Genomic DNA, 17,213 nt, shown 5'->3' on the forward strand with positions numbered 1-17,213 from the left:
TGTGGGGTGCAAGCAAATCAGAATATTTCATCTCACAATGCAGAGATAATTTTTTTTTCTCCAGATTGTATTAATACCTGAAAATGAGGTAGTGACATTCACTTTTTTAAGACACTGTACAGGTGTCTCTCTCGCTCTCTCTCTGTTTTTTTTTTTTTTTGAAGAGCAGAAAAAGAAAAAAAAGGTAAAAACAAAAATCTGTCATTATGAGAATGAAATGTTACTCCCTACGTTTTATCTACCTAACAGTATCATTGAAATTACTTCTTCTATCACAAAATATATTACCATAACCAGACACCAAAATTGACAGAACCAGCTGTCATTTTTATCTTGTTGCCATGGATACAGGTTATTGGTGCGACAGCCTTGAATTTTAGACAAACTCGCTGCTCAAAAGTTGCACACCAATCAGGTCGCCTCAGCCCAAACAATTTGCCAATGTCACTGTGCTGAAGAGTGTATCCCGCTTTGTAATAGGATTTAAGAAATCAATAGGGAGCAAAGGCTTCTCATAAACTTCTGTTAACTTTTTATTTTCTCCCTTTTTTCTGCACAGACTTGATGTCAAATGGTTCAAAATGGTCATCAGCAGCTGAGTACTGCCATTGTAAAGTTATCTAGACAGTGTGAACATGTTTTCGATTTACAACTGCTGTGTGGTGTGCATTTAGTAGTCTTTGGATAGATCTTTTGTTAAAGGTTAATTAATAATCATAACTGACTACTCATTAAGTTGATTCAGTCTGTTTCTTACTTTGGAGGTTTGGTTTTATCAGCCCCCGATGAGTCTAGTCTAACTAAAGGAACATTAAACTGCAGATACTCTAAAAGGAACAAAAAAAAGCATAATTACAAGAACAAATGAAAATTGTTATGATCAGAGAGGTTCAGATTCTATTTTCCATTTTCAACATAAATCAGATAAAATACTAATGTTGAAAACAAGATATAATTAATTCATATTTAAGACAAATCAACAGACAATCTGCAGCCATCAGGCTTTGTTTGGTAAAAACAACTTTCATGTGCTGTGGCAACTCACTGGTTTGCTGTCTGAAATTATGTTGCTAGCACCAGAAATGACATCCAGTTATACAGTAGTGTGTTGTTTCTACCCAAACTCTGAGCCTGTATTCAACTGTCAAAGGTTTTAGCTGGAACATTGATTGTCAGAGTGAAATTTTCTTGCTGATTAATTTAATGATCTGATGTATAGCTGTACCAGCTGTTTGTCAGAGTGGTGTAACATGTGAAATACTGACTGCTGAATCTTTCTCTGTCTGTGTCCCATTGTCACGGACACTGCACAGACTTAAAGACGAGGTGGACAAATGATTTATATCAAATATTAGGGGCGACATGTCTCCGTCTCTCTGCATAAAATTTGCATATGGTCCAAACGAAATGTCTCCTGCATGAAAGGGTAAGACCTGTGCTGTGTGAAATAGCACCTCTACTTTCTATTCCCAGAATGTCACCGAGATTGTATTTCATGAACATGTGTTAATTTCTCACGACTTTAGTAGAGGCAGTCAAGTATTCAGTAGAAACTGACTCTGATTGCAATAAATAGCTGATGGAATACATCAATTTAATGAGTTATCCTAATAAAATGCATGGACTCTTCATCTTAATCAAGATGACGGGCAAAGAGAAATGGAGCCAATGTAACTACATTAGTTACATGTACTGGCTCCAGTACAGGCCACAGTGTCATCTGTGTTGTGATCAGAAGGCCAAACCTTTCAGCTGACTGCTCAGCTGAGTGCACCTGCCAAACTGTGACAGCCGATTGCTCACTGTCAAATCATATTGTGTTTTAAATGCTGCGCTAACCTACTGCAGCAACTGTTACATCAGTGCTTACTCTGCAATCTCTGCAGCTACTTCAGCGTCAACTCAACATTCATTATCTTTTATGCTTTCACTATTAATTCCATATGTTTTGCTCTTTTGCCATAATTACGTGACAACTCATCTGTCTGCTGACTCCTGTCATTTTCGGTTCTGGATGTGCAGCTTCCAGAACAGATCCCTACCGCTTAACATAATCATACTGCTTTTTGCTTGTGTAACAAACTTTGTGGTAAAGCTGAAGTCAAAGTTGAAGTTGGTCCTGGCAAATAGATATAAGACATTTCGTGGTAGTTTGTCCTTTATGCTCATATGAACAAGGATCTACAGCCTCTTGTGAGAATTCCATTCCTGTCAGGCTCAATTTTAAATAGACGAATAATATGTATGATAATATATATACAGAATAACTCTAGCAAGAATTATGAACCACAGGCCCATGTCAGTCTTAAAGCAAGACTAGGTACCGGTCTTGGCAAGGTGCCAGTATATTCCAACAAAAGTGTTTGTCGGATGGTCGAACACAATCTACCGTCCAGAAAAATGTGCACCGTTATCCCCGTGTTCAAATGACGATGGTGTTTGCTCCTCTCTGTGGCAGCTAGCTTTTCACCCTATCATCAAGTGTGACCTTTTGTAATAACTACAAACGTTTATAAACCTTTTCATGTGATAAAACTAATTATTTTCAACCATACCCCAAGTCTCCAGCCTCTGTAGCAGCTCAGAGCAACTGGACTCTCACTTGGACTTATTAGTGGCCCTTGGACGTTACAAAAGGACCTGGGCGAAGTAAACTACTTTGATATGGATGGAAGTGTCCATTAAAGGATGGATGTGACAGGAAGAGTTTCCTGGTTCACTTTGGTAGCATAATGTCAATTACGTATTTATCTATTTATATATTTGTTTTTAATTGCCAGTGCTGCTCTTATTTGTGGTGTGTGACATTGAGAAGGGGTGAGGGTGACGGGGGTAACATTCAATCTTTTGCAGACTTTATCTCGCCGGTTTTGAAAGCTTCTTTTGTCACATTCATCTACAGGATATACTGTATGCTTATTAAAATATGTAAATAGGCTGTTGTCGTGAAACAATCAGGAAAAGTAAGTAGAACAAAGGACTCCCTGTTTTCTGTTTTTAATGGATAGCAGCAGGGAGTACAGTTTAAGGAGGCTAATGCAGTGTAGTGGTGATGCTCTAACAGTAAACACCTTCAATGCAGGCTGAGTCTTCAGCAGCAAAATAATTGCAGTCCACTGTCATTAAACCACACTCAATGAAGCCCCATTAAGTTAACAGGAGAGCCCTTTTCCATGTTCATTCAAATTAAAAAGCAAAGTCAAAATTGATGGGAACTAATGACAAAAATAACAAGACAAGGTAAAAACCTCGTATAAGGCTGGACAGGGCGGAATTTCTTTCTTGATGCCTTGTCTTTTCCTCATGGGGGATGTGATCATACACGACAAAATAAAAGGTTAAATGCTAATTTAACATGCCAGAATTAAATCCCCCTATAAGTATGTGTGCCAAAACACTTTTTTATAAACTTCAATATCTATTAGTAAATAAATGCTGACAGTGAAAGTGCATCCCTGAGTTGAATGTTGTTTGCACTATAGTCGAACTGGCCATCAGGAGCCCCACAGAAATCCCAGTGGGCCACCATGTTGGTGGGCCGGTCAGAAAAATCTCAAACACCAACAACTGGAATTGAGAGAATATGCATACTGTAGCATGTCAGCACAGCAATAAAACCGTGTTAAGAAATAAAAAGTTTCTGTCCACTGAAACACTAGAGTGCGTTTAATTTGAAATGGTTACTTAGAACTTTAACAGGGAAAATGGGAGTGGATCAAGGCATCATACTCGGTATGACCGATTTTATATATCAAACAGATGGAATTAGAAATAAAGGCCTCTTTGGCCTCTAATACAAGCCTGCCTCAAATTCACCTGTTACCTTCTGCAGTTGAGTTAAATGAAGGCTATTTGAGGAAATACAGTAGTTGAAAACTGTTGTAGATCCACCACAGGCGGTCGCTGATGATAGTAATAGAAACTGCATAATAGAACCTGTTCGCGTTGAATCACATTGAAAGAGCAACGGCCAGTGGGAAAGTCCAACTCTCAGCCAGCCAACCAATGGTGTGACTTCATCACTCACTCATTCATGGACATTTGCAAGTGTAGTGCTGGCACGTGGCCGGTCTAGCCAAAAGAAAAAAAAAAAAAAACACTGCTTATGTAACCTGACTCCACAAAGCTTTCTCAAAAGCCCTTTTGACTGCCATTAAAGGAGTGAAAAAGTTGCTGTCTGGCCATTTATGTGTACACCAAGGCCACTGACAATTTCATTCAATAACACATTGGAGAGCAGTGGGTGAGTGCTCTTAATGGGGAGTTAGTTATCTCAGAGTGTCAGAGCAGCCTAATGAAACCGCTGAAGGTCTGTATCTCAACACCTACTTTCACTGATGAGTAGACTCAAACAGGTATATATTCTGAAACAATTTAAGATAATCTATAGTGAACTATTCTGAAAAGCTTTCACAACAAACCCACAGTCCCCTGCTTTGTCTGAATAATTACATTATTAATACACAGTTTGAACATTTTTCTAAATAACAATACTGACAGGAAAGCTGTAGCAGCTAAGGAATAATATGCAAATTACAGGCATTTCAAAAGGAGCCAGACAACAGCATTAAACAAAAGGCTGTGAAATACAGCTTACACAACACATCCAGGGACTCTCATATCTCTGCTGAACAATTAACATAAAGAACATTTCTCGTACACCTAAAATTACTTAATAACCTTGCAGGTGTGATTCATTGAAAAATCCGTTTTATCTTGTCTCGATAATGTTCTAAGTCTATTTTACAGATGTCTAATGAAAAGGGTCAGTTATCTAAGTGGCTTATTATTCATAACAATTGGTGTGCAAGGATTAAAAAGAACTTTTGTGCTTCTAGAGCACGTTAATTAATAAACCACTGAGGGATAAGAACGGTAAAATTAAATTTTATCTCAATCTGTGGTTTTTTTTTAATTTTTTACACACGCTTTGTTCCTGCTGCAGAAGTCCCTATATACATGTGAGCGTGTGCTGGAGAGAGACAGGAACAGAGAATGAAAGAGACACCTACATTCGGTTGTTGGGGATGATCTTCTGTCCGTCTTTGAACCATGTGACTAAGGGTCGGGGGGAAGAAGCGAGAGGAGGCGGGCTGATGATGGCTGCTCGGCCCTGAGTCACAGTCTTTCTCTGCTCCTCGGTGGAAAAGTTCCCCAAAACTGGGGAAGAGGGAGAGGAAAAAAAGAGCGTGAGTATGAATGCCGAAAGTTACATTTAGCTAAAAAAAAGCAGCATTAAACTTGCTGGTTGGTTGGTTTGTTGGTAATAATACTAATACTGTAGATGACTAAAACTAAATGCTAACGCGCTAGCCAGGCAAGAGAATGCCAGCTGTACTCTGTAAGAGAGGTTCTCTGAGCATCTATGTATTTTCTCCTCACTCTGCCGTTCACTGTCAGCTGGCAATTTATTCTCAAGATTGAATATCATTCCATTCAATTATGACTTTTATTGAAGAGAGGAAAAGCTTGGTCGCTAACGGATACAATAAGTTCAAACTATTTATTCAAAAGACATCAAAAGACCATCGACTCCTCATAACTGTCTGCAAACCATTCCTCTTTTGTGGAGCAGTTTATACTTGGACAGACAAGGTTTAATAAAAGTGAATGGTGTAACAACCTTAACTTCCAGCGTCTGTTCCAGAAGCGAGACGCCCCAGTTCAAGGTCGCACTGACATTTGTAACAGCGCTTTTAGCCAAAGATACAGCTTTGGAACAGAGCCTTTCTCAACAAGTTGTGTGGCTCACTTCATATGCTTAGATATTTTTAAAGACAATCTAATATTTTAGTTTTTATAATATGACTATTCTTTTTCTTTTTTTCAGCTTTTATTAGACACAATTTTCCATCAGTCCGAGACCCTTTGCAGACTAAATGTCACAGCTTCGCAGCCGGACAAAGAGATGGGATTACCTGGAAACATGACTTAAGAAAAGCACCGGTGGATCTTAAAGACATGAAAAAAAGCTAAAGTTACAATAATCTAAAGTATCCACACTGCTTTATCCACACACTTTCATGGGAGCTGTAGTTTCTTTTATGCCTTAGATTATGGAAAGTAAACCCCAGGAACATGGAAGAGAGATGGAAGGAATACCGAATTAGAGATTGCACAGTTACAGAAGCTAGTGGCTAGAGCATTGGACCGGAGATGGTGTCAGGATTTCTGCTCTCAATAAGCTGAGATAGCTTCCTCCACGTCTCTTTTCCCTCTAATGTCTGCACTGTCAAATTGGCTTGGTCAACAGCTCAGATGATGTGTTCAGTATTTGTAAATCTGTATCAGTATCTGTGCCACTAATTTGCAACTTGTACATCATCATTTGTAAGTCAACTTAGAATTTTTCCAGGGAAATGTGAATTTGTAAATATATTTGTTTTGCCGTGCCGCTTGACACAAAAACCAGGGGGGCATGTGACTCGTAAAATGCCACGCGACTCGTGATCTGAAAGGAGAATTTCTAATTCATTGTGAAGACCCTTTCTTTCCCCTCCTTTTAATAATAATAAAATATTACCAAATGAATTTTGACACTATTTTTGACTAAAAAAAGGGATGACTGATTGTGATTTTTGCTTGACTTCAAAGGAGAAGCTGCTTGTTAGTGTGCCCATGGTTAAGTTTTCCTCATAGACAGCACCCTTAGTCATTAAAACAGCTCATGTACTGGTCTTATTATAATGGTGTGTACACTTTTTACCAGTGTGTGTGTGTGTGTGTGTGTGTTGATGTGTACTCACAGGCCACTTGCACCTCTGTTCTCCTGTGTATTACTGCTCCCATCCTGTTCCTCACCATGCACTGATACAGGCCAGCATCAGTCCTCTTCAGAGACGGGACAGACAACCTAGAGATGGACGGACACATAGAGAGAGGACAGTCATGAAGGTGCGTTTTATCTCAGAGCTGTAAATAAACCCAATAAAAATGGGGTAGGGGGCATGGGAGTGATGTTTGGAGACCAGCAAGACAGAAAGGAAAGAAAGTGCAGGTCTGCTTGTCCATATGTATGCTCTCTTGTGCAATTCCCTTTCATGACCTTGATCTGAGAATGGATTCAGCCTCAGGTTGTCAAAGTTCCTCAATAACAGAAGGTAAGGCGGAGAGGGGCATGTGTACAGTATATGTGTGTGTGTGTGTGTGTGTGTGTGTGTGTGTGTGTGTGTGTGTGTGTGTGTGTGTGCTGTGTATGAGAATGTTTTTGACTGTGTGCATGTTTTTTTTTTTGTTCTAAGAGGGGTTGTTAATGGGGCTTTAATGGACTGTGCTTCACTAATGGGAAGCTTGGCATAGGATCTAGGTTGGTGCCACGCTAGGCAAACACACAAACGCACACACACTCACTCACACACACACACACAGATATTACACACAAACCGGATAGACACAGTAAAACTGGACATCGCTTTGGGGCTCATTATGAATACCAGGACAGCCAAGTATTTAACTCCCAGGCTGTCAGTGCATGCTGCCAACATACACAAACCCACACTCTAATACACACACACACATACATCAAAGACTCAAACACGCAATTCCATTTGAATCAGGAATGACACATTACACAGACGCTCTCATCCTGAAACAGATTTTGATATTGGACACTGCATCTCTCTCTCTCTCTGCCTGTGTTCCATTACGTTTTATAATAGGTGTGTGTGGTGGGGCTGTCACTATATTTTTTGAAATCCCCACAAGTTTTTTTTTTCCTTTATGTCTCACTAAACACAAAGTTCAGTGTTGACAGGTCCCAATCAATACCATAATTTCTCAGTCAATTTCTCTGACACAGTCTCAGCCCCGTGTGTGAAGTCAAATTCCCTATGTGATTCAAGACAAGAACAACTTCAGTCAGGTTTTACAGTACGACAGCTTCACCACATATTCACCAACCCTTCCCTTTTGCATCAATCTGTTCACACATCACAACAATACATCTAGTCCTTTCAGAGGAAAACGTCATTTCACAATAAATGTACTGCTTCATATGTAATAGAATGAAATAGACTATTATTAAAATATTGTGATCATTTTGGCAGATATTGTGATTGCAATATGAGTGACAATTTCAGTTGGAATGATCAATTTTGCACTGAAAGAAAATATAGAAATGATGATGATGTGATTTTTGTCAGGTCTTGTACCAAATAAATATGTTCCTTTATGTCTGTTGTGACACATTTTACCTTTATCAAACAAATAGCAGCTCCTGCAATTTGGATATTGCACTTAGCCAAATTGCGATTTTGATAATATTTCGATTAATATTTCAGCCCTAGACTTAAAAAAATGTGGATATATGATCAAAGTATCCAACGAGTCATTGTCTATTTCCCAGGAATTAAAAAGGAGTTGTATTTTATTTCCACCAATGTGTTGTGTTTGCATTGAAAAAGGAAGGAGGTGGAGCAGGTTGCTAGATTTAGGTAGCATTTAATTAACAAAGGGATTTACTAGAGAAAGTGTTCTTTGTGTAAAATAACTTTATTTGTCAGCTATAAATGGTGAAGATACTTCAGCAGCCTTGTCAACAGTGTTCCTGAAAACAAAGCAAATATTACCGTCGTGTTTCTTAAATTTAACTTGTCTTAGTGACTAGACTGCTGCTGCTCAACTGATGCTGAAGAAGGAAACTTTGCTGAAGTTTCCATTCATGTAAATCCTCAGGGCTGTAACTAACTGTTATTTTCATTAGCAATTAATCTGATTAATTTCTTGATTTTCCATAAGATGAAAGGAAATAGTGAAAAATCCCTGTTAAAATTTTCAACAGCCCAGTGTAACGTGTTCAGATGTCTTGTTTTGACTGACCAACAGTCCGAAACACAAAAATATTCACTTTATGTGGGACAAAGAAATGCATCAAATCCTCACAGTTTAGCAGATATACGACTGTACAGCAAATACTTGGCATTATTATTTAAAATAACAGCAACAAAATTCTGTCAATCGAGTAATCGATTAATCAACTAATCATTAAAGATTTGTACTTACAGCAATGTACAACTGAACTTTTCATTGTCCAGTATATGAAATAACATAAAAGGTAAATAAAAATAAAATAAAATCCGATTCTACAGAGAAGATGTGGAATTAGACGAAATTTGTGTGATTTTGTGTGGACCAGAATTTTTGAATATGTGTGAATGGAATGGAGGACATTTATAAAGCGCTTTTATTCAGTTTCTTTCCAGTGTATGTCACATTTACATTCTCACACACCTGTGGCCGTGAGTTACTATTCAAGGCATCAGCTAAACAGTTAGGACCAACTGAGGTTTAGTGTTTTGCTCAAGGACACTTTGATGCAAACAGGAGGAGCAGGGGCTGAACCACCAACCCTGCGATTAGCAGACAAGCCGCTCTATGTAGTTACTCTGCTTACAATCAACTAACAGTAAAGAAAATTATTGAAAGGGGAAGTTATGCAAGTAAAACACAAAAATCTGGCTACAATTGCAGATGGTCACGAGCATTCACACACACATGCGTACACATACACACACACACACACACACACACACACACACACACAGAGTCTGCCAATTCAGCATAGCCCTGGCCTCACCAAACTAAAGTAGCCAGAACGCTGAGAGCAGTCCAGAGCGACACAACGCCTCCTGGCTCGAACAACGACTGCCTACAAAATGCTGGCTCAACCTCTCCCTCCCTCAGTGCACATTCGCTCCCAAGATTCCCTCTATTTCTGAATGATGTGAAAAACAATTTTGTTTCACAGCTGCAGTCTTGCCGAGAGGGATTGCTTAGCTCTTACCAACCAACACACACGGACGGGAGGAGAGGGGCAGAGGAAGGGAAGCAGCGAGGTACAGAGAGGAAAGCGGAGACAGAAGCTCAGACATATTGATTGCTTCTGCTCTTCTTTCCCCGGACTATATACATATTTATAGTGCTAATGTAATTATAAATCTCACTTTCCACCGTTCACTTTCCACCATATTATTTTCATGTTCCACTGTCTAAATGTTCTGACCTTCTCTGAACACACTGCATCACTAATGGGCACAGCTCCTATGCTGCAGCTGTTTTTCCATGCTACAGCAATGGCTCAGAAGAAAGGATGCCAGATAGACAAACAGGAACAGACATGCACTTCGAGATAACAGAGGGATGCATGACAAAAAGTCAGACACATCCAGTCGGTGCTAGCTGACCTGTACTGTGGTGTCCAGTCGGTGATGTTGCTGTTGTTGAGAGTCCAACGGTACTGCAGAGGCCAGCTGCCTCCAGCCAGGCAGGTCAGCACCAGCCTGTTTCCCTCCAACATCACCTGCTGCCCTGGTCCACCCCCGCGCAGGTAAGGAGCCACCTCTGACAGACAGAGACATAGAAAGGAAAATATGTTATTTTTGTTATTTGAAAAAGTCTGCATTAGTCATTTTTGAACAACTTAGCAAATTGCACAACTGCATTCATCCACCACAATAAAAAAATCATTAAATTCATGTTCTATTCTTTACAAAATAAACAAATAAATAAATAAAACTCTGGCATACCAATGTATCTTCATTTTATTGTATACAGTTTCAATTGGACTCTGGAAATTCTATAATAATGTTGGCAGGTGCCATCTAACAAATGTCAAGGCAGATATGAAAACTAATTTCACATCTAGTATCAAAGCAGCAATAAAAAGAAATGCTACTGTATGTTCTGTGTTTCTTTACACGCATTTCTTCTTCTGCAGCCAAAACTCTGACCTTTTCACCTTAAACTCTCTCTCTCATTTATAACTTCAGTAGTTGCCAGGACCCAGAGACACGATGACAATGTGACTGTGTGGACCAAAATCTGAATGATACACATCTGTAGGATTCACCAGGTCTCCATCTGGAGATCCTCACTCCATTAGTGGGGTCTATTAAATCATTCTTCAACTACTCCTCCTGCAGACTGTGGTCATAAAGACATAAAGAGAAGTTTCTCCTCTTCCTCCGCCTCCTGTTCTGAGTTATCATTCTTCCACCTTTTTTTTATTTTGAAATAGAGATGGACACTCATAACCACAGTAACTGCAAATCACTGTCTTAGGTATGCAATGTTTGATGGTAAACAATGTGATCATTTATTTTGCTGTTTAAAATTATACCTTAGAATGAAGGTGTACCCTTAGGAGCACAGATACAGCATATGATGCATGTCAAAACACTCATGCCTATTGCTTTTGATGTAAGCCCACGCACCAGCAGCACGCGCATGGCGATGTGCATCACTGCTTCAACACGTCCTGTTTTCCAGCATTGATGTGCAGCAGCAGTCCAGAAAAAGAGCAATTCTATTACATTTTCTCACCGGAACGACACGCTGCAACTCGACTATTTCTTTTGTGTGCACATAGCATCTGCAATGTGTTGCTGGCATCACTTAAAGTGCAGCAAACGCCAATGTCTGTCGCACATGATGCTTTGCATAAAGACAAAGGTTAAACACAAGTTCACAGTCACCTTTAATCCAGATGTTTTGACATGAGCTTGGACATCCTATTGTTCAGAAGCTACAGAAGAAGAAACTACAGACGTGATGATGGAGAAGATGCTCACTGAAGTTTGACACACCTTTAGCTGTAATCTACAATTCTGCAATCTCATCTTTCCTCTATCAGGACATTAAGCCTTATCACTCACAGTACATTTATTCTGGCTCTGCAGCTGCTACAGCTGCTGTCTGAACAATGGCATCCAGTCTTTAACTCTTGGCTCAGGTGTTCAGACCTGGCTCACCACAACACAACATAGAGCCATAGAGGGCCTGGACACACCAAACAAAGATCAGCATCTGTCCATGGGGTGTAGGGTGGAGGTGATGGTATGAGTGAGGGTGAGAGGGGGTTGCAGACAATGAGATTTATTCAAGCCATCAGCCATTTACATACACACACACACACACACACATACATGCACGCACGCACGCACGCACGCTAGCAAGCACACAAACACACAAACACACACACACACACACACACACACACACACAAACTAGGTTAAAGGGGGCAGGCTTATCTGCTTGCTACAGTATGTATGGACAGGTCCATAACTCTAAGGCAGAGTTTTACATTCTCTCTTTCTCTCTCTCCTTCTCCTGTCAACTTAATCTTCTCTCCTCCCTGCCGTTTCAACTTTTTCAGTTCTGTCTTCCCTCCAGCCCTTTTACTTCGTCTCCATTGTCTCCCTTTCCTATCCTATTCCTTAGTCCCTGTGGATGTCTCAGGGCCACCTTTTTCTCCCCTTCTTGTTCTCTACTTTCCACAGTTTCACCCTCTCCCGCTCTCTTCTAGATTGATAGCTGCCTGCTCCATGCACAAGAGGGAAGTGTTCCATCTACAATAGATTTATATGCAACTGTGTGTGTGTGAGTGAGAGTGAGAGAGAGTGAGTGAGAGAGAGAGAGAGAGAGAGAGAGAGCAAGAGAGGAGAGAGAGAGACGAGAGAGAGAGAGAGAGAGAGAGAGAGTGTGCATGGGAGCATAAGGATTTATTTGGAATATTCCGTTTCTACAGACGATGGCTGGCAATGCAGACTCCAATGTCATACTGCTGACCAGCACTATAACTCACCTCTGCCTGCCTGTGTGTGTGTGTGTGTGTGTGTGTGTGTGTGTGAGAGAGAGAGAGAGAAAGCAGCAGAGAACCAGTCTGAACAACTTACCAGATATGACCCTCAATTAGAAATGCTGGTGTCCGTACCGTACACACGTGGACATTTTGTACCTGCCTTGATCTCCTTTTAACCATTTCACTTATGCACCACTTCCTTCAAACTTCATATTGTGTAAGGCTGCATGTTTTGTCCCCCCCCCCGACTCCACTCCTTATGGCCCTTTAATCCCTTCCTTCCACTTTAAAGAGAGTCCATTAGGAGGTACAGATGGAGATAGAGAACATCACGTCTGAGAGGAACAAGGTCAGCTAACAGCATGTTTCATTCACTGATGTCATCTGTCTCTTTCTTCCTTGCTGTCTGTCTCTCTGTCACTCAGTGTCAACGTGTCTCTCTCTCTCTCTCTCTCCCCCACAGTCTTCCGTTTTCCTAACCTGTCTTTCTTTCTCAAAAGCTGAACAGTCCAGCCACCTGTCTGTCTGTTTGCTTCGTTCTGCCCTCCTTCTCTTCGCCCCTCGGTCTCTGTCAAAGTCTGTGGCAGCTCAAGGTCTCCTCTTTTTCGTCCCTTTGGGAAGATTGTTGCCTAACAGAGAGATTGGCCTCTAAATGTAAAGGAAGAGTCAAGAGGCAGATGTGCACATGTGCGCACGTAAATACACACTTTTTCCTGCTGCAACATGTGCACGTCTCCGCTCTCAGGTCGATCTTATGAAGCTGCTTAGGCAGATTCTGGGGAGGAATTCAATTTGCCGAGAGATGAGCGCTGTGATAGAGGAGAGAGGGAGGAGAGCAGGATGAAAGGACGGGAGGAGAAGAGGATCAGGGTCACTGCTCCGGGGGGCTGACAGTCCACCATCATCCCGCCCTCTCTCTCCTCTCCTCTTCGTCTTCCTCTGTCTCTCTGCACTTTTACAGCGAGTGGAAATTAGGCCCTAAATGACTTGTCCTTTACAAATGGGCCAGTAAAGATCATTATTCTTACATTGTGCTGCATTAAACATCCTAAAATTAATCCTAAATCTTACTGCAACAGTTGTGGTGAGGAGTGAAATTTTCCCCTGGCTCAACATGAGGTCATGGGGCAACAGCATGGGTAAAGGTGTTGATTGCTGTGTCGGAAGTTTTGAATTTGTCCAGTGAGTATTTGGTGGTAAAAAAACCCTTTAGATGCTACAGTTTGCATTCATATATACATATACATATATATATATGTGTGTAGAAAACCCTGTTGTGTAAATGCATTTCAGACACTGAGAGAGAGTGAGTATTGGAATGAAACTAAAGTTGAGCTCTCACTCCTGCAGTGCCTGCTTAATTATTGGATACGACTGTGTGTATGTGTGTGTACAGTTTGAGTGTATATGTGTGTGTCAGGTCAGAATTAGGGTCACTCACTCCAGAAAAATCACTTTATCTTCATAGAGCTGAACTCCTACTGCGAGACAGGCCTGGCAAAACTGGCGCTAGTCTATGAATACTGATTTACTGATAGCCTGTCTCTCTGTCTCTGTGTCTCACTCTCTCCCACACACACACACATTCACCCTTCATATTGCCTTTTTCGATGCATGAGGTTGAAGGGGAGAAAATAACTACATCAGTCTCTTTTATAACAAGTCATTTTTCTATGAATAAGCGAGCAAAAGTTGCATGGCTAAGCGTTTTTTTACAGCGGTAACAGCAGTCTATTTGATTATGGGGTGCAAATGAGTTCTACTCCTTTTTAATCTAATAAGTCTGTCTGCGCTTGTTTCAACAGGCATTTAAAAACACTTAATTGGACTGACAATGTGTTAGCCGAAAGGAAGAATTATGAGTTGAGTTTTCTTGGCGTGTTGCTACTAGTCAGAAAATGAGAAGTGACAAAAAAAAAAAAAATGCAAATTAATTGAACAATATAAAGTGAAGGCGCTGAAAAACGAGATTTTACTTCACAATCGAAGAGTTCACACAGGTCAGGTGAAAACATACTAAAATTGTTAAAAACTGTCACTGATGCTGTTGATTTAAAGCTAGGGTTACTGCAACCTAAGAAAACTAAGAATTACTATTTGCACCAGAATAGATATACAGAGTAGAAAACATAGTTTTTGGGACAGGAGAAGAGGACATACGGCATTACTGAGAAAGAACAGGGATTAAAAAAAAAAAAAACTGGATAAGTGCTAGAGTATTAGAGCCACTTCATTAGGCAACCTCAAATTCCACATGGGAATGTTCCCGGATCAAAACAGAAAACCATCAATAACCGTTTGTCATGGTGATTTATGCTGGAATTTGCACAGAAAAGACTAAGAACTAGGAAAAATGCAATATTGGGCTGAAATGGTGGACTGAAAGACATTGGCAAGAAGAACTATGAACCCTGCAGGGAGAGCTGGAGGTGAGTGAACTTCACGAGAGTGAGGTGAATTTCAGGTGAGCTCTGGCTCTGACCTGAAAGCTGATGACCTGGATTATAAAATAATTCTGTTTCATGGCATGTGGTATTTCACTCTTCTTCCTCTTAAAATCATTCTCACCTTTCTCCTGTTAAGTGATGTTGAAAGTTTTAAACAATTCCAGACGTGGAAAATCATCTTAATGAAAACAACAGGCAGCAACTGGATCAAAAGCCAAACAATACGTCTCATTAAACCCCACACACTGTTGATTGAAGATTTTATCTTTGACACATATATACATAACATTTTTTTGCTTGTTGTAATCATTCCTCCTGTCTCCTTCTCATACTGGTCATTAAAGGATCCCTTTCTAACGCAATTCCAGTGTAAGTGATAGGGGATAAAAATTCACAGTCCTTCATATACACTACTGTACAAATGTTTCAGGCACTAAATGTTAAGTGAGGATGCTCTCAAAAATACTGCCGTGAATCATTTTTGTTTATCCATTAGCTTCGTACAGAGTGCCACAAACAGAAAAAGTCCTAAATAAAGTCAGTATTCAGCACCAATTCTCCAAGATACACTTGCTCACAGTTTTTCCAGGTACTTGGCAGGTAGGTTGTTCCAAGCATCCTGGAGACTTTGGCACAGTTCTTCTGGGGATTTAGTCTGTCTCAATCTCTTCTGTCTCTTCATGTGATCCCAGACTTATGGCTGGCTGTATGTTCAGGGTTGTAGTCATGTAACAGACTGAAACTCAAGTGCCTAAAACCTTTACATAGTGCTGTATATATTCCAAAGTTTCTCTGGCGCTAATATAATGCTTCAGCACTCTGGGTTAGTAAAATAAAAGTTACAGTTTTCGTGCTTAGTCCCACTTGAGGGGTAGTAACATAAAGAGGTACTGACAAAAAAACTAATTTTAAAATATAGCCACAGTCGAAGCCTCGTATTAACTTCAGCTGAACTTTGGAATGTATTTTTACAGGGAAGGAAGTGTGTCTGTGTCTTACACCAGAACCACAATAGGAATGGATCTCTAAAGTACGAACAGGAGGAAAACAGCAGGCAAAAACTGCTCCAGAGTTCATATAGTGTTTTATGACAGACTATCCTCTGACAGAACCAGTTTGTCTTGGTCAAATCAGTGGTGGTTCCCAAATCAGCCCAATAATCCCAATGAGTGTCCCTGAACAAACAACTGATAGCCAGCTCCCTCTCTGTCTATTTGACACACACACACACACACACACACACACACACACACACACACACACACACACACTCACACACACACACACACAAACACGTCAATTAAAGAAAACTAACTGAAGCAATCTACTGACCAAAGAAGATGACAGTTAAGCAGAAAAACAAGTGCTGCCTCGTTGATGATGAAATCAAAGTGGCTCTGATGCAAACCCACAAGGCCGCAGCTCGGCCACTGATCCCAACAGGCCTCAGCTGAACTGTGAGACAAGGAAGTCCACAGGGAGCTGGACTACAAGTACTGCTCCTAGGCAGAAAACAGCAGTAAAAACCAAAATGTATCCTCTACTTCACCCGTTGTTAGATGGAGCGGGTCGGTGGGTGGGGCAGACGGGATGTGAGTGTGGAACTTTGATCAGGAGTTTAATTCGTGGCTTTTCAAGTTGGCAGCTGCTTTAATTGACTACTGAATGTCAGACTGCCAACAAGAACAAAGCGCCTCTCACTAAAGACCGGATAACACCGCGCTAACCTCTCTTCCTGCTCTGACCGCCAATCACTGCTGCCTCCTCCAAAACGCCTTCCTTGCCTGCTCCAATCATGGTTTCCACAAGCGTTGACTGACAGCTGTCTGTGAAGAGCTGACAGATGAATGACTAATCCTGACATGCTGATTGGCAGATGCCAGACCAGGAGACATGTTGCCTACGCCATCACAAACTCATGCACACACAAACTCATGCACACACAAACGTGTACTGGTACATAAAAGCCGAGGCGAACAGTCTGGGCTTGAACACAGAGTTCAACGTCAACATGCTTGACTTTGCTTGCGAGTGTCTTTGTGGCTTTGTGTCAAAGACAGTGATAGCATAATGTGCTGAGAGTTATAGTAGATTCTTAAACAACCTCTACAACGAAAGGTTGTCAAGAAGAAACACATTTGATAAACAGGTTGAGTTCAAATCGTAGCTTTTTCAGTCTGGGTTCACAC

The 17,213-nt window shown here is 40.7% G+C and overlaps 1 protein-coding gene across 1 annotated transcript in view; it reads right to left on the bottom strand.

Annotated features, from left to right (window-relative positions):
- The window catches only part of sdk1 (sidekick cell adhesion molecule 1), a 143,999-nt gene extending 127,178 nt beyond the window's left edge, over positions 1 to 16,821 (bottom strand). Inside the window, exons 1-4 of the mRNA XM_022738073.1 lie at positions 16,752 to 16,821; positions 10,182 to 10,338; positions 6,747 to 6,853; positions 5,013 to 5,160 (exon numbers count right to left, since the gene is read on the bottom strand). Coding sequence (XP_022593794.1) covers positions 5,013 to 5,160; positions 6,747 to 6,853; positions 10,182 to 10,338; positions 16,752 to 16,821 — 482 coding nt within the window. The remainder of the gene's footprint in view (positions 1 to 5,012; positions 5,161 to 6,746; positions 6,854 to 10,181; positions 10,339 to 16,751) is intronic.
- Positions 16,822 to 17,213: the final 392 nt, after the last annotated feature.

The sequence above is a fragment of the Seriola dumerili genome, unplaced genomic scaffold (assembly GCF_002260705.1).
Source record: "Seriola dumerili isolate Sdu_G_001 unplaced genomic scaffold, Sdu_1.0 BDQW01000035.1, whole genome shotgun sequence".
Taxonomy (NCBI): domain Eukaryota; kingdom Metazoa; phylum Chordata; class Actinopteri; order Carangiformes; family Carangidae; genus Seriola; species Seriola dumerili.